Source organism: Pipistrellus kuhlii, unplaced genomic scaffold (genome assembly GCF_014108245.1).
Source record: "Pipistrellus kuhlii isolate mPipKuh1 unplaced genomic scaffold, mPipKuh1.p scaffold_m20_p_18, whole genome shotgun sequence".
Taxonomy (NCBI): Eukaryota; Metazoa; Chordata; class Mammalia; order Chiroptera; family Vespertilionidae; genus Pipistrellus; species Pipistrellus kuhlii.
This window is the reverse complement of record NW_023425493.1, coordinates 17,348,323-17,373,308: the sequence shown is the minus strand read 5'-3', so window position 1 is coordinate 17,373,308 and position 24,986 is coordinate 17,348,323. Positions and strand designations below refer to the sequence as shown.

The 24,986-nt window shown below is 47.9% G+C and overlaps 1 protein-coding gene across 9 annotated transcripts in view; it reads left to right on the top strand.

Moving 5' to 3' along the window:
- CACNA1E (calcium voltage-gated channel subunit alpha1 E) overlaps positions 1-24,986 on the top strand; it is a 371,824-nt gene that overhangs the window by 162,553 nt on the left and 184,285 nt on the right. For all 9 annotated transcript variants that reach the window (XR_004988714.2, XM_036442246.2, XM_045583159.1 and 6 more), the window contains exon 6: positions 23,893-23,996. Coding sequence is in view for 8 of the 9 variants with exons in the window: in XM_036442246.2 (XP_036298139.1) it covers positions 23,893-23,996 (104 nt within the window). In the remaining variant the exon portion in view is untranslated. The remainder of the gene's footprint in view (positions 1-23,892; positions 23,997-24,986) is intronic.

Below are 24,986 nucleotides of genomic sequence, written 5' to 3'. Positions count from 1 at the left end.
CAAGGCTGACGCTCTATCCACGGAGCCAAACCAGTTTTGGCAGCTGTGCATTGTTTTATCGGGGCTCTGGAAGTGGTGGTGAAGCAGCAGCTGACCCTGGCCATTATAGTCATTGAAGAGAGTACAAAGCCCACCTCTGAGCTGTCACTCACGTAGGGCAGTAAGTGACAGATAGCAATTTCAAGGGTCGCCCTTCCCGGGGTTAATTGGTTTGTTTCGGTCATTGTTGTTCTTGTTTTGCCTTTTGAAAAGACTGAAAGTCCTGCGTCAGAACAGGGGCTGTAGAGTGCATGATAATCCTCTGGAGTTCTTGTTGAAAAAGCAGAATTTTGGCCTCACCCGGTGAGGGTCAGCAATTTGCATGCTAAGCAGACACCCACATAATTCTCATGCAGGTGGTTCATGGGTCCCGTTGAAAGCCTTTGAGCTTGAATAACATCTAATTGTATCGGGAGAGTAAATAAGTCTGCATGCGACTGATACCGCCAAGCCCTGGACAGCGCTTACTCTAGGAAGGTGGGGAGAACACGGTTGGGGCGGAGGCTTAGCTGTGCCTGAAATGTTCATATCATTTAAAACCTGGTTTGAAGGAAATACCAGGAAATGGTCACCTCATTAAATACGGGACTGTGCACTCCTGTGTACATTGTGCCTTCTGGGATTTTCTGAATAGCTGAAGTTTCTCAGTCAGAAAGGTGGAAGGCTCTGTGTTTCCTGGGGGGCTGTGGTGCTGGCAGCGCTCGCCGGGGTGGGGGGGGTGGGGGGGTGGGGTGTTGTGGGGGGGGGCATCTGGGCCCGGCCCCTCTTCCGTGTGCCTCCCACTGGTCTCTGCATGAGGCTGCCCTGGGACTGCTCCTGGCTCCACCCCGGCGGCTGTGCTGCACAGGGCAGGCAGCAGGAACACTGGAGCCTCAGGATAGAATTTCTGCTGACAGAACAGGAGGCAGGAGCAAACCACAGCCTGCCTGCTGGGTCCCAGGAGACATCTCTAGTAACACGTTCCTTCCTTTCCCTCATCCGTTTCAAGCCCCTGCCCTTCCCTGTCCAGGAGAGAGGGGTTTTTGTTTCTTGGCCAAAGGCTATCTCAGACACCCCACCCCCTCCCCACCCCCCCGCCACCTCCATCCAGTCTTTTTCTTTGCTGTTTCCTTCAGGTGTGTTTTCCTTGGTCCCCGCAGACGTGGCTGTGCACTGGCTGATGTGCAGATGAGCTCACCAAATCTATTCCAGGGTGGCTGCCTGCTGGGGGTGGGGACGAGTGAAAAGCTCTGAGCTGTGAGCATCTCCCTTGTGGGGAGAGGGCTGGGCTGGGTGCTGGGGAGCTGGGCTGGCCACCTCTGTGGTAGGGACCTGGGGCTCGGGGTGAGCCGTGGGAGTGCCAGGAGGCGGCGGGCTGGCCTCTGACAGTCGGGTCAATGGAGAGTCCAAGTCTGGCAGAGGCAAAGCTGGGCTTGAAAGGGGATGTGTGCCAAGTCATCAAGTTTAAAGCAGTCTCTGGCCAACTGGGAGGCCTGCCCGTGAGTGCCATCCCCGAGGGAGGGAGGGAGGGAGGTCTGGCGAGAGTGCTGGCCCAGAAGGAAGGGACTCGGGTTCTTGCCAACTTCTCTTCTCCCTGAACCTCTGCCCTCCTCCTGTCTGAATGCAGGCAGTGTCCTCCTCCACCTCCTGGCGGGAGGAGGGTAAGTTATGGCTCGTGGAAGACTGCTGACTACAACCCTATAGATGCGCCAGGTCTGAGCCTATCAACTTCCCTCCCTCCCAACTTCCTGCCGCCCCACCTCCCCACTTCACCCCCAGTGGGGCTGTGCCCTCTGCTTTCTACCTCAGTCCCCTTCCCCTCACAGCAGGGGTTGGTGACTTCCAAGGTTTCCAGTAAAGTTCCCTGAGGGATTGTTTGGGGTTCAACATAGAAGGGGCTCGGAGTTGATGGACAATTATCATTCCCTCCATGCAAGGCCAAGCACTGAGCCAGCTGTTGTGGGAGATACAATGTTCCAGGTGCCTCTTCTCCACCCAGAGGATCTGGCAGCCAGAGTGCACTCAGTAATCCCGTTCTCTCTCTTCATGCCAACCGCCGGTCTCTCAGGGCAGGAGATGCAGGGGAAAGGTGTGGGCAATTATTTCAGACTCGGGGGTTGAGGGTCGGGTGTTAGCCTGGGGTCAGAAGTGGCGAGGCATAGGTCTCAGCCTCCTCAGTTTCCTGCGTTCTTCCTAACCACGTTTCTCAAGCCTTGTCTGTCCTTTGGAAATAAGCGACTGTTCTTCCCTTCAATGCCATCCTCCCAGCCACCAGCCCACATCCCCATCATCTCAGTAACCCGGGTGATTTAATGGCTCACTGGGTTGGCTTCTTTGGCTTCATCTCCTCCCGGATTTCTGTCTGTTGACTGCCATGAGAATCTCCCTAAAGCCCTTTCCACAGCAAGACACAGCCCTACGATGCTGCATGTCCTGCTGTCTTGGGTCTGACCTCTTCTGCCTTCCTCCCGGTGATGCTGTCCCCACCCACTCACCTCTGGTCTCTTAAGCACACCTTCATGGCTGACTCTCACACGCCTGCTCCAGACCTCCCCTGTGCAGCCTCCCTCTCTCCACTCTCAGCCTTCTTCCAGACACCAGCCGGTGCTTCTGCACCAGAACCACCCTCCACTCGAACCGGAAGGGACCTTGGAGATCCTTGAGTCCAGCTTCCCTCCAGAGGCCCCAAGAGGGGATGTCACCTGCCTGTGATACACACCAGGTAATTCCGGGGCCCGGCCTCCATTCATTCCCTGTCCAGCGCCCCTTCCGTCACAGGAACCTAAAGATGGGGGAATGTTCTCACCCACAGCTAGCTGGGGTGCTGACATCCGCAGCAATGGAAATACAGTGGAAGTAAATAACAGTGTTCATGCGTTTCTTATTCATTGCCTTTGCCATGCAATTAGTGCTTTATAATGGTCTGATCTCATTCTTATTTATTGTCACTTGCGCGCATTGAGCCCTTTATTATATCAGAATCTAACACTGCCTTGCTCGCTAATTACTTTATGCATGGAAGTCAAAACTGTCTTAAATATTTTTTATGGCCCATAGCATCTTGCACAGTTCCAGATCTGGAGCCGAGCTTACTAGCTGTTGATTCCCCGGGTTTCAAGGACAACTCAGGCAAGGCTTACCTCCAAGCTGTTAGTTGTGAGGGGACCTGCCCACCGACACCTCTGCCGCCTTTGCCTCGGTTCTAGACAGGTTTGCCTCAGAGCCTCGCGGTTAGCATGAGGCGCCCCTCTGTTCTCGCGGCTCTTTATTAGCACCTTGGTTGCTGCTTCGATCATGTGGCTCATGATGAATAGAGCCTGCTTCCTCCTGGATTCTGAGCTTCTAGGGACAATAGTCTTTCCCTGTATGGCCCCTGGGTTTCTCTGGCCACACAGTTTCTTGCATGCGGTTGTGCTCCATATATGGTCGTCGAATTGAACGTTATAAATAATGACACGGTTCACACCATCGTATCCGCATGTGGTTTATCTGCACAGCCCAGGGCCAAATTCCAGGCTGGGACGAAGGCCAGGGTGGGAGGTTTGGGGCGGTTTCCAGATGGGCAGAGACAGTTGTACGTCCCTGACTGTATCTCTAACTGCCTCTTACAGTCAAATAGACAATAAATCACTTTGGTTTTATCCACCATGGTTAGTTGGCTAGGTCTCTTTGTCCATCCATCAGCCCAGACAGAGAGAAGAGGACATAGGAATTGCCTACTCTGTGGCACAGAGAATGAGGTGGGTTCCCAGGTAAACTGGTGCAGGCTGCGTTTTTCCAGGCTCCCAAACTGACATGTTCTGGAAAGGAGAGGAAGCAGACAGGAGGATTCTAACTCTAAAAGCAGGAAGGTCCAATCTCATTTTATGAATGAAGAAGTGGTGGTGCAAAGAAAGAAAGGCCTATACCATAGGGCAGCCCGAAGCCAGCTCTTCTTGGTCATTAGGAGAATTATCCCAACTGGATTGTCAGGCCGTGCTATGGAGGCACCACAAAGGGAACAAGTCAATAGATATGAATAGGAATGTAGGGATCAGTGAGGAACCGGAGAGAAAGGGGGAAGAAGGGCTGAGGGTGAGGAGTCGGGGTATTTGCTTCTGCTTCAGGAAGCTTCTCCTCTCTGGACAGAGGAGCAAGGAAGAATAAGATGGCCAGGTCTATGGCCATACCACCCTGAACACACCCAATCTCATCTGATCTTGAAAGCTAAGCAGGGTCGGGCCTGGTTAGTACTTGATGGGAGAGATGGCCAGGGTCATGCCACAGGTGATCAGGGGTCAGGAGTCAGGTCAGGGTGGGGAGGTATAGATACAGCCGCTCACCTCCACGCTGCTTCCAGATTCACTCATCTCTTTTTCTTAAAATGGTATTGCCTAACTTTTTCTGGGAATTTCTGGGAGTGAACTCTCCAAATGGAGAAGAAGGAAAAGGGGGAACGACCCTTGGGTTCCCATTATAGTAACTGGAGTCTTGTGTCTTCTGGGTTGGGAGAGAAGAGAGTAGCCATGCTTAGTTTACAAAATCTCTAAATAAATGATGAAATGATGAGTTGTCAAGTCCTGAACGAGGACTTCATAATTGAATAACTCAAGAGCCAGGTGGCAGAGCTATGACTTCTCAGCAATGCAGATGGAAGGACTGGTGCTTTCATGGCTTGACTGCAGTGATTCGCAATAGCAGAAGGATGGAGTCCAGGGGAAAGGCAGAGATAGTACACATGCTCTCTTGACTTCATGCCCCATGTTAGTGATGTGCTCAGTGGTGCCAGGCTGTGTGAGGATCCTGACCATCTGGAATGCCCTCAGGGGAGGTGGCACAACAGTGCGGAGCTCTGTTGACAGGACTTTTTAAGTGCTTATTAATAAACTAGAGGCCCGTGGAGTCCCTCAGCCTGGCCTGTGCCCTCTCGCAATCCGGGACCCCTCAGGGGATGTCAGACTGCCAGTTTTGGCTCAGGGATTCCAGCTCTGCTGCCGCTGCTTGTTAGCATTGCCACGGAGGCAGGAGAGGCTTGTGCCCCCGCAGCTGCGCTTGCCAGCCTGAGCTTGGTATCTGGAGCCCATTGGTCAGCTGAGCGGCGCTCCAGCTGTGGGAGTGCACTGATCACCAACGGGCAGCTCCTGTGTTGAGTGTCTGACTCCTGGTGGTCAGTGCATGTCATAGTGACTGGTTGACTGGTCATTCGATTGCTTAGGCTTTTATATATAGAGATAGCAAAAAGTCCCCTGTGAGAAGTTCAGGGGACACAAAAATGGAAGACACAGCTTCTTCCTGTAGGATGCAGGGTCTAGGGAAATGAGACAAGAATTCAGCCATTGCAACGAGGGCAGAATGCTGTAAGGAGGACAGTACAAGGTGCTCAGGAGTGTGAGGGAGGAGGCATCTGGATCCCCACGGAGGAGTCTGGGAAGAGGCCACTTTCCCTGCTGCTTGAGCAGAGACTTGTTCAGAAGGGCTCTCCTGATCGTGTGCTGGGCAGGAAATAAAAGCCACAAAGAAGGAACACAGGCAAAGCACAGAGGCCAGAGCAGGCACCCTGTATTTGGAGAATGGCATGTAAGTTGCCTGCAGGGCTGGAAGTAGGGAGCCTACGAGAGGGTGGTTCCAGAGGCAGCTGAACAGGCCAGTGGGAATATCAGGGTCCTGTGCACCATGGAAACATATTTGGAATTTATTGCAAAGCAATAGTCCAGTGGTTCTCAACCTTCCTAATGCCGTGACCCTTTAATACAGTTCCTCATGTTGTGTTGACCCCCAACCATAACATTATTTTTGTTGCTACTTCCTAACTGTAATTTTGCTACTGTTAATGAATCATAATGTAAGTATCTGTGTTTTCCGATGGCCTTAGTCTCTACAGCAGCGGTTCTCAACCTGTGGGTCATGACATCACATCTGGAATGCCCTCACGACCCGCTGGCCTTAGGCTCTACAGAACCGCTGCTGTAGAGCCTAAGGCCATTGAAAAACACAGATATTTACATTACGATTCATAACAGTAGCAAGATTACAGTTAGGAAGTAGCAACGAAAATAATTTTATGGTTTGGGGTCACCACAACATGAGGAACTGTATTAAAGGGCTTAAAGCAAGAGAGTGTTTGCCCAACCAGTGTGGCTCAGTGGTATCAATCCATGCACCAAAGGGTCGCTGGTTCGATTGCTGGTTGGGGCACATACCTGAGTTTTGGGGAGGCAGCCAATCTATGTTCTCTCTCACCGACTTTTCTACCTCTCCCTTTCCCTTCCTCTCTCTCTCTCTTTCAGAAAAAAAAATCAATAAAAATTATTATTATTATTATTTTTTAAAGCAAGAGAGTGGTAGACTCCCTGGATAGAGAGACCTCCCAGTTCTCAGAGGCTTGGATTCCTATTGTGATGCATGTGTGGACGGGGTGATGATTAGAGACGAAATGGGGAGACTGGAGCTTAAGAGCCAGTTAGGGCACTACCCTTTACAGGTCTTACTGTCCAGCAAAAGATGAAGGTGTGAACGTAGCTTTTGTCAGTAGGATCGGAGACGGGGTGTGTGTGTGTGTGGGGAGATTGACACAGATATAATTTAGGGATCTTTGAATCGGAGGATGAATCTGAAGGAAGAATCAAAGATGAATCTCAGTTTGGTGATCTACCAAACTGGGAGAGAACGCCCGGAACAGGGAGCAGTCTGGAGCTGGGCGCACGGGGGATCCTGTCTCCATTGGGTGGGAGATGGCTGTCGGACCAGTGGGTGTGGAGCCTAGCACACGGGTCGGTGTGGGCATCTGTGGTGTGGTTGGTGGTTGAAATCGTAGGCCTGGGTCAGACCTGATCTAGAGAAGAGGCCCAGTAGAGACTCAGGGGATTCTTCACTACACAGTAGGGAAGTCCCGGGCCACCTGTGAGCCAGGCTGCAAGGCAGCAGGCAGAGGAGGAGGCAGATGAGTGGGGACCATTAGCAGGGAAATGAAGAAAGAGTTTCCAGAGGGAGATGGTTCACGGGGTCAGATGGTGGCATTTGCTTGAGGAACTGACCTTTTCTGCTCTCTCGCCAGAAATCAGTGCCTTTTCCCTGCAGCAGGCGGTGATGTACAGGGCCCTGCCCCTCTGCACCAAGTGTTTTTGCTTCTGTCTTAGAATCCCTACCTAAAGTTCATCCACTTTTAGGCTTTCGGCAAGAGCAGAGAACCATCAGCCTGGGGGCAGTTTGCACCAAGAGGCAGAGGGACCCGGTGGGAGGGACCTATGCCTTAATCTTAGCCGGTCAATCTGAGCTCCTTGGAAGGCAAGCTTTGTTTCTACATAAATAGCAAGTATTATTATTATTACATCCTCACACTGTTTCAGAGCCAAACATTGAAGTCCTCGATGCTGTAGTATTTATTTCTCTGGGCTTCTGGAGGGGCGAGGAGGAATGGGACATTTAGGTTGCTAAGTGATTGTGCTTCTAAAAATAATGTAATTTCCCAGTAGTTCTCTTCCCTTCTCCTCTTTTTCCTCTTCTTTGGTCAGAGTGAGATGATGCTAAGGTCAAGTTATGGAAGACAGGCTTTGTCTCAGTGGCCTCGGGGAGGCCTGTTGGGAAGGGTGGGAGAACTGCTCCTCCTTACCCACACACCCTTAGGGCTCACTACTTTGGGAAATAAAATCTGAGCCTCCCTGTGCCTGAATTGAAATGCCTTGTGAGGTAGTCAGCCCAGTGGTTGCCATGGTGACGGTAGGTGGGTGGGTGGGTGGGGAGGTGGTGATGCAGCATTTGGCTGGTGTGGCTGAGGTCCCCCATGCAGGATGCTTGGAGCCCAGGCTCCTGGTGCTGTGGACCGTTTAGGATTCCAAAGGGTCACTGGCTGCCGGCTTGAAACCTTCAGCCAGCCAGCTGAATCCTTCGTTGTTGAATATGCATCTCACAGGCCATGCGGACTGGTGCTCAGGAGATTAGGAGCTTCCCAGTGACCTTGCTGGGGAAGGAGTATGTGGAAGAGAGCCCTGTGCAGGGCAGAAAAGGTGGGATCACCGCCTCTGAGAACTGAAAGTGGACTTAAGGTCATCTAGCTCATCCGTTTCTTCAACTACATCCCTGACAGCTGGTTGCCAAGCAGCTGCTTGGACTTTCACTGTGATGGAGAGCTCACGACTGGCAAGGCACCCCATTCCAGCGTTGGGTAGCTGCTCCTAGGCCCTTTCCCTTCCCTCCCTCTCCCCCCACCATCTCCCTTTCCTCACCTTCCCATCTTTCCCTCCTCCTTCCCTGTCTATCTTTCTGGACAAAATCTGGGCCCTTTTAATGTGATCCACTAGCTCAAATTATGCCAGGAGAACAGTGTAAGTCTTCAAGGGACAGCCACGTACTAACATACAAAACGTTCGTCCTTTACACCCGATATCCTACCAAGACCTCCTGTGTGACCCTTTTCCCCCAAGTTTCTCAGTAGAGAACAACGACACTCGCACTATACATAGCGTTCCACTGGTCTGTTTCCTAGAGATTCTTTCAGAGGGTACCACGTGACTGTGGACAATCTGAGCTCGTTGGTGAGGCCCCTCATCACACTGCTGGCAGACAGGAGGCTCGTGCTGGTCCATCCAAGATCTCTCACATATGGACAGTCGTCACTTCCCTCTACCTTTGTTTTTCTGTTGTCATCTAAGCTGCTGACAAATATGTTGAAATGGGCAGAAATGATGATAGAATTCAATGACACACGTCTCGAGACCACCCTATAGGTTGAGATGAGTAACATAATTACATTAGTGGCTAACGTTTACTATCTGTCTACCTATCTATCTAATCAACACTCACTAGTCTTCTGAGATGTTTGCTATCATGGTCCTTATTTTCCTGGTGGGGTGGTAGAACCACAGAGGGGTTACATAAGTTGCCCAAGATTTCACAAACTCTAAATAGCTTAGTGAGTATTTGAACTACGTCTTTCATTTACTGATCACTGTAATTTAGGCATGATTTTTCGAATGTCAAAACTCACCTGATGGCACTCTCCACCATTTTGATCGCATAAGTGATTTTGTCAAAGGGCTTGCTGAAATCCATTTGCTTGAGGATCCCACATCCTTAGCATTCTCCTGGTCTGTTCTTCCAAAAACTTTGTTTAAAAAAAAAAAAAGAAACAAATAAAATTAGCTCAGATGGGTTTGTTTCAAGCAAACCCATGCTGATTCCTGGAAATACGAAACAATGCTGATAGTGATGGTAACAGTCTTCATGTTTACTGAGCTCTCACCTATTCCAGGCACTGAGCTAAGCTCTTCCCATGCATTATTTGATCATCTTGCTTTCTCATTGCTCACAAACTAGTTACCAAAGGGTTACCGAGTTCTTTTGGGATTGACAGTGAGCTCACTGGTTATCATTCTAGAATCATTCTCTCTCTTTTTTTGGCAATCAAGATATTTACTCAGGTTTTTAAGGTCTTTTATTTTATCTCCCATTTCTTACAAGCTGCCCGTTTGGATGTCCTTTTAGTGCTGAGTCTAAATGAGCATTGAACTTGGGAGCTGGAGACTAGCTTCCAGTCCAGTTCTACTGCTGTATTGGACTAACAGCAGATCACTCAACCTTCTTGAGCTGCGGTTTCCTCCCCTGCTTTCAAAAGGTGACAGTCATCCCCTCACTGAATATGTCTAGGGATGTGGAGGTGCTCTTGTGGGAGAATGTTTTTGTAAAAACTGGAGGCCTGGTACACAAAATTCATGCAGGGTAGGATCCCTAGGCCTGGCCTCTCCCCACGCCTTCAGCACCCAGCTGCCACCACTGGCCATCCACCATGTTCTGATGTTCTGCACCGCCCCCTGGTGGTCAGTGCCCGTCATCGTGAGCAATCCAACTCCTACTCTCCTGGTTGAACTTTTGCACAGATAATTTGCATATTAGCAATATATATATCTGGCCCCCCAGACTTCAAAGTTCCAGACCTGTTTGGGCCATTGTTATTATATTATTTAATGTGGTTAGGTATTCTCTCCTTCTCTCTCATATAATCTCCTATCTGGGTTTCACTTTTCACAGGATGTGTCCTACCCTTTTTAAGTTATTTTATATACTTATCAGGCACACAGAAGTATGGCTGAATGTTGGTCATCAGACCCAGAGAGGGCTACCCACCGGCCTCCTTCCCCGCTGGTGTGTGCTCCAGGTGGGAGGATGGGAGCGGCAAACTCATGGCTGGAGAGCGTGTCTTGTTAGAACTCTCCGGACCAGAGCACAGCTTCCCTGCCTGCTCTCCTCAGCAGAAGTCCTCCAAGAAGCAAGCCACATCGATCCCAGAAGGAGGGGCCCCAGGCATTGATTTCCATTTCCTTCTCTTTCTCTCCTCCCTCCCCCTGTGGACCAGCAGAATGGTCTGGTGCCCGCTGAGGTTTCTTCTGTGGGATGGAGCGGCCAGCATTTTACTTCTGCGGCACCAGCAGCCTTATTTCCTCATCGGCCAAACTAGGGACAAAAGAATGGGCAAGGACGTCCATGGGGCCATGGCACGGGCAGAGTCAGGAGCTGCCCTGTTCCACCCCTTCCAAGTCACGGTCCCTTGGATTGTTAGCTCTGGGAGGTCCGGACCACGGCCATCTTGTTAGCGTTGTATCCTACCGAGTTCCTCACGTTGTCTGGCACCAGGTGTGTGTGAAGTGTAAGCGGATGTACATGCAGGAATGAATGAATGAATGAGGGTGGGGGGAGTTTTGAAAGGAAAGTGTGGCCCTGCCCGTCTGGATAATATGCAGCCCTGAAGCACTGTGAAGAGGACTCCCAGAAAGAGTTCAATGGAAAAGCTCCACCAATCTTCACTCCTCACACCTGTCGGCAGGAACAGGAATGTTCTGAGACTGGTGGAAACGTGCACCTATTATAGATTGGCGAATGGTTTTGGTTGTGCTTGTTTCTCCAGCACCTGTCACCAAGGAAGGGCACTGCAGGTGTAAGGATGCAGGATGGGTTTCTGCCTCGAATATGGTTATGGATGAGAGTGGTCCAGGGCGTCTTTCACTGGGTGCCCTGTAGTGTGGTGTGGACACCCCTTATCCCTCTGGGGATAAGAGTACGGTACCCCTTCATGCAGGGTTTGCAGGACAGTGAATTCCCATACATGTTTATTCCATGATACCCTGAGAGATCCCCCTGACTCCTCATGTCCCACAGTAACCATCTCTAAAGCAAGGATACCCTGAAGAAGCAGAAAGTCAGGCTCCCTGCAAGGTCACAGCAGACCTTAACTGCGGAGGCAGGAGAGGGAGCAGCCAGCTCATTCCCCTGGACAGCTGTCCTCAATGAACCCCTGTGGACCCTGCTCTGCTGAGTGCGCTCCTTCTCATCCTAGTAGTATCAGGACCATCTCCCCCAGGAGGGGTCACCCCGATCTGCAGATCCACCTCCAATACTGCATTGGTTGGGAAGGTGCATGGCCTCAGGCCAAGTTTGGGGCTGATGGGAAGAAATGGGGTGGGGGGGGCGGTGAGCAGGCATTGTGGTCGGTCATATGGAGGGAAGGACATGCTAACACTTCCAGGTCTGAGGGGCTCAGATTCCTAGTCACTAGAATGGAGACCAGCATGTGGGCTGTCCTCCCCACCCTTCCCCACTGCAAGAGATGTGAAAATGAGAGTTTGGAGGCAGAGCCAGAGATAATTTGTGAGTTCACAGCCTTTTTCACAGTTCACACATAATCTTTAGTCTCCCTGCATTTCTTCCTTCTGAACCTGTCAGAGACCAGGAGATCAGCAGGAGTGAGAGCTAGGGGGATGGGAGCAGGGGGAGGGTTAGGTGTGGGCATTTCCATCGCTCTCCTCCCTGAGGCCCCGTGGCCTTCAGCAGGTCCTTTCTGGCAGTGCCATGCAGAGTCCCTAGTTATTAGGTTGCTGAGAGGAGCTAGTAGCAGAGATGGTGGGATTCTCAGAGAGGGCAGCCCAAGAGGTCTCCTGATTTTCCCTTTGAGCCTTCGTTTTTCCCTCTGGAAAATGACTCTGTCAGCCACATGCTGGAAGATGCGATAACGCATAGCTCTGCTCACATTGTTCCCATCATCAGGAACCTTGCATATCTCCCCAGACTCGAGAGTGGAGGGGGCAGGGTTGGCTTAGTCGCCTTTTGTGGAGGGTGGGGGGGAGAGAGTGGGAGAGAAGGACCCAGGGTCCATTAAAAGAGGGAAATGCTGCTGAAAGGGATATGCCACTGAGCCTGTTGTAACCAAAACAAGGTTCCTGAACAAGGTTCCAGAACAAGGGTCCTGAACAAGGTTCAGACTGGTTCTACTTTTGAACCCAGTCCTGGTTTTTTAAATAGGCATTGCCTCTATTTTTTAATTTTTTTTAATTTCTGTATTGATTAATCTGTCACATATTTGTCCTCAACCCCCCATTCCAATCCCCCACCCCTCCCACTCATGCCCCCAACCCCCTATTGTCCTCAACCACTGGTTAGGCTCATATGTGTGCACATAAATCTTTTGGTTGATCTCTCCCTTTTATCTCCACCCTCCCTTTGAGGTCCAACAGTCTGACCCATGGCTCCTTATCTCTGGGTCTGTTCTTGTTCATGTCTATGTTGTTCACCATTTCCCCTAGATGAGTGAGAGCATGTCCTACTGGAAATATACTTATAAGAATCAAAAGAGGCAGAAAGGAGTGGTTCCAGATAAAATTGTCCAGAATAGCTAGAGATTGGCTTAAGGAAACATTCCAAGGAAATGAGAGAAGAAACAAGGAGGCGAGCCTGGAAGGTTAGAATAATTCCAGGAGCCCCTGATGCTTATCTGTGAACACGGGAGGCACAGTCTTTCAGCTACATTTAGAGGCGCTTCCTTTGTGTAACTCCAAGCCCGGGGAGGGGGTGCCTCGGAAGGCTGAGAGCTGCCTGTTCCTGCAGGGGTTCAATAGGGTGGGATATCATGAGCCCCAAAATACTAAATAGGGGTTGGGAGTTGGGGCTTGGTATTTTCCAAGATCATTTCCAACTTGAAGTTGATTTACTCACTCTTCCCTGCAACATACATTTATTGAGCCCTTACTAGTGAGTTGCCATAGACTGGATGCATGTCCTCCCCAAAAATTGATATGCTGAAACCTAACCCCCAATGTGTCATGGTATTTGGATGTAGATCAGCTAATGGTGCCGTTTCAGGGCCCAGAGAACTCCCTTGTCCCTTCTGCCATGCAAGGACACAGTGAGTGTGTTCTTAAAATAATTCCGAAAACGACTGCACCCAAGAGAGTAACCATCTGCATTGTCCCATGGACACATTGTCCAATAGCTTTTCCAAAACGGCCATACCCATTTACTCTCTCCAGCGGTAGCAATTCCATAAGCAGAAAAGGCAATTGTGTCGTCACGATTTGAATTCCTTGCCGCTGACGCTTTTCCTGCGATCATTAAGCAGCCTGTGTTTCTTCTTTCACGAATTGTCCATAACCTTTTTCTTTTTGATGCCAGATTGGCACAGACATCAGCCGTGGCTGTACCGATCCAGGGTCAGCTACAGAGGATGCGAAGCTCGGTGCCAGGAACAGCGGTTTACAATATTCTCATGAAATATTAACCTGGTCTCAGCCTGGTTTCTTTCATGCTCAGAGGCCGTGAGCTCATTTGCATAGCTGGCAAGGTAAAAATAACTTCAGAGCTGGAAAGAAAGATCGCTGCCGTCAAGTTAAACCGGACCCTGGGCGCCAGTCCTTCCACAAGGACAGCAGTCCCTTCGTCTGGACTCCTTTCTTAATAAACGCAGTCCTTTGTTCCTTAGAAATAGAAAAGGCGCTCTTTTAAATTCCTTTCGGAGAAAATGGCCATGCCACTCAGCACCTCTGCTGGGAGAGCAACCGCTGGGTTCCTCCAGCAGCTCAGCATTTTATTTGTTCACTAATGAGAGCAGAATTAAAACTGCCTGCTTTGGCCCAGCTGGGGTGGCTCAGTGTTTGAGCGTCGGCCTAGGAACCAGGAGGTCACCATTCAGTTCCCGGTCAGGGCACATGTCAGGCCAATGCCCCTGTGTTGGGGCATGCAGAAGGCAGCCGATCAATGATTTTCTCTCTTCACCCATGGTTCTATCTCTCTCTCCCCCTCACTCTGAAACCAATGAAAAGATATTAAAACCAAACAAAGAAAACCATCTACTTTGCTTACCAATCTCTGTCAAATAGACGGGTAATAGTTAAAGAGGTCCAGTATGCAGGCACCATTCTTTTTAATTATTAAAATGGTGTGTATTCCAAATAAGTGGCATAGGATGCGAAATGACTCAGATGCATGAGAATGAACTTTGGTTTCATGACCCTAAAACGTTAGAAGCATTTCGTTTTCTCTGACCAATGGCTCTGGTCCATTCGGCTGCTCAGTAGACAGTGGGTATTTGAGAGCAAGTTTATGGCAGCTTCTTTGTCATACGCTGAAATTGAGGTGTGTATGGGAAATAATCTGAGTGTTTTTAAAAATACTTGACATCTTAGCAGACAGATGGCATAGGTTCGCCACATAGATCAGTCTCTCGGACATTGTAGGCAGGAAAGTGGACTAATGGGCGAATGTACTTTTTCTAAAATGTATGACCTATGCTTTGTTTGGAAGTCATTGATTTAAGGTTTGATAAACTCATTCTTTCAGCCAGATATTTCCCAGATATTTTTTAAAGCCCCCTCTCTCCCTCCCCATACTGTGAGAGTTAGAGCTTTATTGCTTAGGTTTTTCTTTCCTCTTGCTTTGAAGGACCCCTGCAGTGAGCTCCACCTGTGTTAACCTGCTGGCATCAGCCTTTGCTGTTTTGAGGAGAGGACTCCGGCCCTCTCCAGGATCAGGAACTCATGTAATTTTTCGGTCTCTCTGAAGCTGACAAGAGAGCCCAGAGTTTCAGTGCCCTAGCCACTTGCTAAAGTGACATCAAGGAAAAAACCTGCACATTCCCTAATTGGTATATTGGCTCCATGCCAGGGCCATGGCTCTGAGCGTTTCATTGTTTTTCATGTCTTTTATTTAGCTCTGGTCTGGCCTTGCCAGTTCTCTCAACTTTCACTCTGGTTTCTTATCCGGATGGTGTAGTCTGGACAGGATGGGTGAGTTGCGGGCCATTGTGAGTAACCGAAACAGAGCTTGTATAGGAAAGAGAGGCTTTTCAAGGAAGGGATGTCTCCCAGAACCACCATGTTGCAGAAATGTCAGGAAGGTAGGCTTCAGGAACCGCAGGATCAGGGTGCTGGCTCCAGCGGAATGCCTTCCTTCTTTCATTCCTCTTCCCCAAGCAGGGCCAGCTTTCTTCTCCTCTCTTACTGCAGTCACCTTTACTCTGTAAGAGAAACATGGCCATGACAACCCCTGATGCCTTTTGTGTCACAGCCTTAGCTGCTTCTGAAGCGATCAACCAAGCTCCTTGCAAACATCTAGAGGAGGAGTTCCCTGCCCTGCCCCTGCCCCTGTGAACAGGCCAGCCACGTCACTTAAGACCATTGCAATTTATGAAGAGGACAGTGGGGTGGAGTGTGGTTACCAAGGAAGAGGGGAAACTGGCAGTGCAAACCTTCGGTGGCCACTGTGTATGGGCAGTGTTGGGTTCTACAGCGGGTCTCTGTGATCTGCTACTGGAATTCACTAGGGCATTCCTGAAGAGGCCAGTATTGGGGGCCTGGGTGAATAGTGAGCTGGGTTCTTGCCTCAGCTGGTCTCCACCCCTGACTTGCCATCTCACAAATGCTCATTATTGGTCCCGAGGGAGACCTGGGGAGAGAAAGTGTGTGGGTGGTAGATTAACAGATAATCCCACACCGCTACTAACAAAACAGCTCAAAGAACATGTATTTATGTGGGTGAGTTCTTATAACGGGATTTCCCTCTGCAGCAATTCTCCATCTTTGCAGACTCTCCGAAGCCCAGTTTTGGTAACACTCAAATGATGCTGCAATCACAGGGCACCATAACGTTTTGCAGAGAAGCAGCTCTGTGGTCTTCTTAGAAAGGCATTTGTCAAATACATGTGCCTCTGGGATATATTTCTAGCCATTATATTTTGTAGCTACTGCGAGTGCTCCAAATTTGGAAACTGAATTTCTGGGTTTGAGTCTTCAGCTTAACCATTTACTACCTCCGTGACCTTGAGTTAGCCAATTTCTCTTCCTGAGGTTCAATTCTCACACTTATCAGGTAATGGGTGATGGTATCTGTATGGAACGGAACTATGGAAACCCAAACAGACTCAGTTTTATTTTTATCGTCATCATCGTTGTCGTCCTCATCTCCTGGACCTGCATGGCAATGATAGAGTGTCTGCCCATCTGTTGGCATTTCTCTTTGCTGTGTGTGAGGGAAGAATCAAGACTTCCTCATAAATAAGAAAGAAATGCAGGACCATTGGTAGGAACTCAACCTTTGTTTCCATTATACTGAGGTTAAGCAACTAAAACCCTCTGTATGTTTTCATATTTTTAAAAAATATATGTATTTTATTGAATTTTTTTTTTTTTTTTTTTTTTTACAGAGAGGAAGGGAGAGAGATAGAGAGGTAGAAAATATCGATGAGAGAGAAACATCGATCAGCTGCCTCCTGCACACTTTCCACTGGGTATGTGCCCCCAACCAAGGTACAGGCCCTTGACCAGAATCGAACCTGGGACCCTCTAGTTCACAGGCCGATGCTCTATTCACTGAGCTAAACTGGTTAGGGCTGTTTTCATGTTCTTGACCTCCCATCATCTGGGAAACCTTTCCTTTGAAATAAGGCTTCCTTTGGAGATGCACTTGGGTTAAGCTTCATGCAACCCCAACCGATGTTTAAAGAAGAAGACAGAAGGGCATTTTCATCATTGCTGGCAGTCCCTCAAAACCATGACTTGTGGCTGGGGGTCATTCAGCAATCTCCTCCTTTCTTCTTGAGAGGGGCTGTGTGTGTCTCTCCTAGAGGTGGTAGGGCTAGGTGTGAAACTGGTGCATGGCGTTTAATGTATGGAGGAATTGCTATTTGAGAGGTTGTCCCACAGCAGTGGCTCTTAGCCGGGCGGACATTTGACAATATCTAGAGACATTTTTCATTGTCCCAATGGGGGTGGGGGAAGGAGAGGAGGATTGGAAGAGGGGTTACTACTGGCATCTAGTGGGTGGAGACCAAGGATGCTGCTAAACATCCTACAGTGCACAGGGCGGCTCTCTCCCCCCCCCCCCCCCCCCCCCCCCCCAACAAAGATCTGGCCTCAAATGTCGGTACAATCTCCTCTCCTTGGTGTGACATGGTCTGCCTGCTGAACTTTCTTTCCATGAGAAAGGAAAGGGGGTTTTTAGGCCGTGATTTTTCTGTTCCTCAAAAGGCATATTTTGAGACCACTGCATATGCACGAAGATTCTCATGAAACTTAATTAGGACCCCCACTTAAAATTCCAGAAAGGGTTGCCTCACATTTATTAGATACAGAACCACTTATTCCCTCCTGAAAAGGGCACAGATCTCCTTTATTGGAAAAGGATGACTTGACCTACCCAGCTTCCCATCCTCCTAAGAAATATTAGGGCTTCCTGGCCACATCTAGTGTGTGTGTGTGTGTGTGTGTGTGTGTGTGTGTGTGTGTGTATATATATATAATAAGTGTAAATGGTTGCCAAAGGGGAGAAGGCTGGAGGTATGAGAATAAAAAAATAGTGGAAAAACAAAAAGAAAGAGAAAAAATAGGTAATAAAAAAAACCTAATAAATAATAATTTAAACCAAATCAAACATAATTTGCTATAGTCAGAAAAATATTTTATGCATTGTTTGTGGGCTTAGAAGACTATCCATGCTCTACTTTGGCCATATATTACCTCAACACGACACACACACACACACACACACACACACACACACACACGCACACACACGCGCACACACACACAGTCTCATGATGGTTTTGAAGTTGGTAGGGGTGTGTGAGATCTCTTTAAGAAGGACCATTTTGTAGGAGAGCAAGATGCTGCTGCTACCTCAGGTACCATTGGCTGGATCAGGCCCTCTCTATTAAGGCAGCAGTTCATGTTGGTCCACTTTGTCTTCTTTAGAGCAGTCTCCCTAGTGAGCATGAGCAGTACATTGGCTGGTCTTTATGTCTGGGTTTTTCAAACTGTAGGTGAGTCCCATTAGAGCAGTGGTTCTCAACCTTTCTAATGCTGCGACCCTTTAATACAGTTCCTCATGTTGTGGTGACCCCCAACCATAAAATTATTTTCGTTGCTACTTCATAACTGTAATTTTGCTACTGTTATGAATCGTAATGTAAATATCCATGTTTTCCGATGGTCTTAGACTCTACAGCAGTGGAGAACCTCATGTTGGGGGTCACCACAACATGAGGAACTGTATTAAAGGGTCATGTCATGGGATCAGATAGATTGAGAACCACTGCATGAGAGAGTCATGAAAACCATTTAGTTGGTTTAAAAAAAAAAGATAAAAAAGAAGAATTGAAGAGAAAATACGAGTATTATCACACATAGAAAAAATATTATTTTATAAAGCGTTATGTAATTATATATGTAAATACACCCTGGCTTGTGATGTAAAATATACTTCCTACTATTGGGTATGGCCCAAAAGTATTTGAAAATCATTTCTTACATCAACCTTCTTTGGAAAGCACTGTTCCCATTTCATAGATGAAAGCGCTATTGCTCAGAGAGGCCATTGTGTAAGGCCGGACAGCTAGTGTGACTGATGGAACTGGGCTTTGAAACCAGCCAGTGAGAGCATGTGTTTGCCTACTTTCTCAGAATCCCAGTCAAGTCTTTTGACTGTAGACCTTTTCCAGGGACAGGGTGGTTGTCTTCTGGTTTCTGGAGTCTGGGTCCTGTTATTTAGGCCGGGAGAGAAGGCGAGGGAGGGGCATCTCAGGCAAGAGGGAGGCTCCAGCGAGTAAGAGGTGAATCCAAGACATGTGTAAAAGGAAGGAGAGGATAGACTTTGGTGCCTCACTGAAGGTACCAACCATCTTTGGGGCACTTGTAAGTGGACACAGCAACTCCCTTATGTTGACCCATGGAAACGACTCAACTCTGTATTGGAAATTTTCTAGTGTTAATCAACCCTTTTCTATAGATGCCAACAACTTGCCTTTTTAATGCTTTTGAGGTTCTTTCTCCCTTGCAATCTTTATGGACAGAGACAAAATGGGTTGTTGTGGGGCCTCAGGTGGGGATCCTGAACCTAATGTTAGCAGACCTGTGGTTGTGTCTCTTCTTAGAGACTTGCTCATGTCTCTGGAGCTGGGGTAACAACTGAGGGGGAAGCTCTTTGCCTGTTTGTTCCTGCTTACTGCTTAAATAGAGTTGCCAGATCTAAATAAAAATACAGGATGCCTAGTTACATTTGGATTTCAGATAAACAATGGATAATTGTAGTGTAATGTGGGTATAATGCTTCAGGGTATTTTCGGCCATGGACATGTACAGTGAAATATGCCTGTGGGAAAAGACTGTTAGAGACCTGGATTGACAAGGTGGCTCAGACAGAACCCAAGGTCAAAAGAATCGCAGGATTGAAGAATTATTTGGGTGATGATGGTCTTGGGGAGAGACCATTGGATTGTTATTGCCCAGAGCCTCACTTCCATCGTCTGCCTCGCCAGGCCACAATAGTGATGGTCATGCCACACCCACAGCATCATAGCAGCCTCCATTCTCTTCTTGCCTGCTGCCAACTGAAAGCAAAATCCTTGGAGGTAGGGCTGAGCCACCACATCCTCCAGGAATCCGCTGTTGAACATTTACAGTGTGCAGAACACTGCGTCTGTGCTGGTGGTGGTTAGAGGTTTGTGTTTGTTCTCCGTCTGTCCTCTGCTTTGGGGGGTGAAGTAGTAATTAAGCACCCACTCCTGTGTACAGAGCTCTCCACCAGGCTCTGTGCTCATGGTGACAAAAGAAATGGAAAACACAGCCTCACATGTGCCTGTTGGGACGGCAGAGAGCTTAGGCTTTTATTAACTCGGAATTGGAGCTATCCTCCGTGGCCTCACTCTGATTTTGTGGCGCGTGTCTCTTCCTGGGTGTATGTGTGGATATTGTCATAGTTGTTGCCTGAGGTACGTGGAGCCTTGCACCCTCCTGGCCTTGATCTGTGGCACGTCTGGGGGGTTGGGGGGGGTGGGAAGGGGTCCTGGCTGGCGGCCTTGAAGCGAAGGGAACCACGTTCATGACTTATTTGGAGGTCAAACACTGTGCCCTTGGTATTATTTCAGAAACACGCTGGACGAGGAATCAGGGGAGCTGTCCAGTGCTGAGAAGACCCCGAAAGGCCTCATGGCAGAGCCCCAAAGAGATTAGCTTTGCTCCTGGTCTTGCTGTTTATAAACAATGCCACTGTTTCTGAGCTTCCATTTCCTCTTCTATGAAATGGAGGCAATGATGATATTTTTGAGGATTCCATGGGATAAAATATTTGAGAGTGCTAGCAGAGAGCACTGTTTGTCACGGCAGCGTTTCCCATGCTCGTAGGACCTTGGAAACTCCTCTGTTATGACACTCTTCATGGTGAATTATAATTATTTCATTTCTGTATCTGCCTACTTCTATAGACGGGGCCAGGACAGTTTCCTACTGTTCACTTTCCCCTTGCTGCATGCCTACGGCCTGCTACTTCCAAGGCCCGGAGTTGCCCTGAGCCTTAGCCATATGCACTTCAGGACTTGGGTTTTGCCCGGAGATAATAACCTTTACATCTTGCATCTTCCTCCTGCTCTCCCCTGGGCTTGCTGTTTATAAGCAATTTCTCTCTTTCTCGAACTCTCCACTGACGAAGGGCAGAGCCCCAACCCTGTTCATCTGCTTGGCTCAGGGGTCTTAGGACTATGTTGGGCCATCCTCATTAGACTCTAAAATGGGCAAGGTCAGATTTCCAGTACACTCCTGCATGACCAAACAGATCTATGCTCAAATAGCATCCCACTCCTTTCATTGGTGAGTTGCAGGGTTTCTGTGGTATTTTGTGCCTTTATTACTTTCATTGGAGCAGTCCAATTGCTCAGACATCCCTTAAGCCTCTTACTTGCCACAATGTGGCCTGGATATGGGGGACATCAAGATGAGGGAGACAGGCTCTTTGTTTGAGGTGCTCCACTTCTCATGGGGAAGACAGATGTGGAAACAGAATTTCTCTCCCAGTTGGTAAGGACCATGATGGTAGTGGGCACAGAAATTTATGGACCCACAGAATCAGGGTCCTTTTCCTCAGTTATCTTCTCCCTTAAGAATCCCATTGTTCCTGCTTCTAGCAGATGGACAGGGGAACCAAATCTTAGTTCTTACCCTCAAGGACGATTTGAATGCTGGTATGTAGGGAGCAGCGAGTGGCCAGTCTGCCTCAGCCTAGTAGACAGCCTTCCTGCACTGGAAGAAAATCAAGTGTAAGCACCAGGGGGGATGGGCCACAGGCTACATGGCCTTGGCTGAAGTGGGACTTGGAGGACTCGGGGAGCAGGTAGTTCAGCTGAGGGATGCACTTAATGAAAAGAACTTATCTCCTGAGGCCTCCACAACAGATACCATATTTCCTCTTCTCTCTTTAGGTTAGCTTTATTTACTCTTGTTCTCTTTCCTGTGTGAGCTTTCTTACCTCTGACATTTGCTTCTCCACAAGCTTTGATTTCTCCCTATTTTCCATCGTGTTTTCATCTCCATGTTTTCTTTCACTGCTCACTTTATCTCTCCTCTCTTTCTCCTCTCCTTCTATCATTTCCCCCTCTCTCTTCACTTGTGCCTTTTTGCCTTTTAATTTTGTCCTTCTGCCCCTACCTTCGTATTCTGAGATGTATCTTGTTCAACTCAAGGGCTGGGGAGGACATTTTCATATGCCACAGCCCCTTTTATACTGTGAAAGAGCATTTTCTTTGTGTCTGGTCTGGGTTTCCCAGGAAACAGAGCTCTGGATTCTGACCTGGGAAGAGTCTACCCATATTTTGTAAGATGGAGTGAACAAGAGTGAGGGAGAGGCTCCATGTGCACCTCAGAGACTCCAAGTTCAAGGCACCTTCCCTTGTTAGCAGAACCAGCTGAACAATGACCCTATTTCTGCCTCTCCAGTTTCCTATCTCCACCTATCTTTGAGTTCCTCTTTACCTCTTTCCTTTATTTTTAAAAATTCTGTCCTGTTTTACATGTTTCTCTTTGATCTCTCATCTCTTCAGAATTTCCTTATTAGAAATTATATCACTCTTCCTCCCTGTTCTCCCCCAGCCCCTCCAATTAATCCTCCTCTTTAGCTTTGGAAGACAGTCAAAAGCAGTCAGAGACTCTCCCTGAGTCCCTCCTTCTCAGATGAGGGTGTGGAAGTTGGGGAGACATGGAGAAGACTTGGGAGTCTTGCCTCCCTCCTGAGATCCTTAATGAGAGTAGAATTTCTTTCTGGTTCTTATTTTAAGGATGGATTCGTATAGAATTACAGAATCTTAAAGCTCAAAGAGATCTCCATCGGTTTTTGAAAATATCCTTCAACCCAAGTGAGAACCCTCTTAAGTTCCCAATAGATAGTCGAGAGCTTTTTAGGAAGCAGACTGCTTTTGTGCTGGGCAGCTCTCCCTGTTTCAAAGTTATTGTTCAGGGTTCTGATGTCCTGGATCTCTGTGCTTTGTTCCTATAGACTCTCTATCTGCTTCTTAGAGATATTGTATAGCACAAGCCTTTCATTCACGTTCTCTTTCAAGTACTGAAGGCACTTCAAGCATCTTCTTCAATACTTGAAATGTTTCAGAGGGTTCTGCCAAAAAGAATGAAGTGGAATGAAGCATTCTTGGCACCCGTTGACTATATAGATAATTTATTTTTCTAAATGACTCATCCCCCAACGGTTCCAGATAGCTGAAATTGTCCTAGAGTGGTTCTGAGGGAGGTCAGGGACTATCCCACAGAGAGCAGGCTAAAATTAGACTTGCAAAACCAATTTCATTAATGTTTGTGTTGGATGTAATGTCTGTTTTGCACATTATAGTGTACAGGCCTCTCTTGATATTCAACACCATGTCATTTTATTTTTATACCTAGGCCTTGATACTCCCCTGTTCTGTAGACGAGGCTAGTGAGCCTCACCGAGGTAGAATGACTTGCCTAAAGTTGCCCAGTTCAGGACTTACACCCAGTTCTCTTGACTCTTGGCCTTTTGCTGAGTCTTCCATTAATACTTGTGTCTTTGTCTCTTCAGAGTATCTGCAGTGCCATGAGGTTAGATGAAATAAATTGTCTCCTCAAGACAAGGAACTTGGTGTCCACAATTTAATAGAATTTTTACAGATGCGTGTGTGTGTGTGTGTGTGTGTGTGTGTGTGTGTGTGTGTTTCTTCCTGGCTATGGCTGTGGAATGTGGAAAAATGGAAGCAAAGAATCTAGAATCTAAACTCAGGGCACACAGTGATTCTGGACAAGTATAAATATGCCATATGGGACCAGTAGAGTTATTCCTCAATCCGTGTGACTGATCTGTCTAGTTAAGAAATGTAAGTGTCAAGATGGAGAAGGGTGAGTTACTCTTTTATTAAACTACTTAATCCAAAGGACTTTTTCTAAAGGTGATAGGAGACAGGGGAGTCTTGAGAAAATCTTGAAATAAAAAAATGTGAGGGCTTTGGTGGGTTGGAAAGGGGGGAAGGAAGTTTGCAAGGAGCAGAGAGCAGTGCCGGGAACGGGCATGGGACAGGTGCTGGAGACCTTGATTTGGAGATCATGATTTGGAACTAGGATTCTGATCTGATGACAAGTTTTCTTTCTTTGCACAGTGAAATCCATGGGGCTAAATTTAATTTCACTTGGAACCACTGGTGATTCACCCCAGCACAGGTGTGCCCACACACGGCTGGTGTCAGCTCAGTGCACTTTCCCGCCTGGTCCTTCTTTAACCCAGCTTCCCCCCTGAGACAGGGAAGAGAGCCAGACCCTGCTAACCTTGACCTCTCTGTGTCTCCGTCCGCAGCATCCTGGCCACCGCGGGAACCCACTTTAACACACATGTGGACCTGAGGACCCTCCGGGCCGTGCGTGTCCTGAGGCCCCTGAAGCTTGTGTCAGGGATACCCAGTAAGCACCATCTTTCTTCCTTCTACTCTGCTGATAGACTCCCTGACATGTCCTCATCTGGATCCGAGTCTAAGAGAATGTGGGATAAATAGGAGACAGTTTCTCCTGGGACTTAGCCCCCTGGTAATAAATAGTGTGGATGCAACAACATGATATAACATTTCTTTTTGAAACTTAGCAGCTCTTTTTTGTTTTTCAGATTGAAAGATAATGAAAAATTTTTATAGAAACTTGGGAAAATACATGAAGTGATGTAATATGAAAACGAAAAGCACCCATTTTCTTATCAGAAAGAACTTTTTCTTTTTTTTGTTAATCCTCTCCTGAGGATATTTTTCATATTTATTTATTTATTTATTTATTTATTTATTTATTTAAGAGAGAGTGGAAAGGAGGAAAGAAGGCAAGGGAGAGAGAGAGGGGAGAAAAAAAATCCATTGCTTGCCTCCCGCACATACCCTGACAGGGGCTGGGAATCGAACCTGCAACCCAGGTACATGCCCTTAACTGGGAATCAAATCCCAGAGCCTTCGGTACGAGGGCCAGTGTTCTAACCACTGAGAATACCACCCAGGGCCTGAAATAACTTTTAAAATTTCTGTATATTTTTTCCTGTACATTTTAAATATAATTGTGATCATATTGTACGTATAGTTTTAGATCTTGCCATAAGCATTCGATTTTTCCTGACATTAAAAATTCTTCCAAAATATAATTTTAAAACATGTATTATAGTCTGTCATAGGGGTCATGACTTGCTTAGTTATTGCTGTGTTTTGGATATTTAGGCTATTTCCAATTTTTCCTCCCAACTGGGAATAGTGCTGGGGCAAACATCTTTTTGCTTGAATCTTATTTACATCTCTGGTTGTTTTCTTCGGCTAGAATCCTAGAAGTACAATTCTGGGTCAGAGGTATTTTGTGATCAACCCACAGGCCAGGGAGACCTAGGAGTTTGGAGTCAATACTGGTTCTACTAAGTCTGCTCTT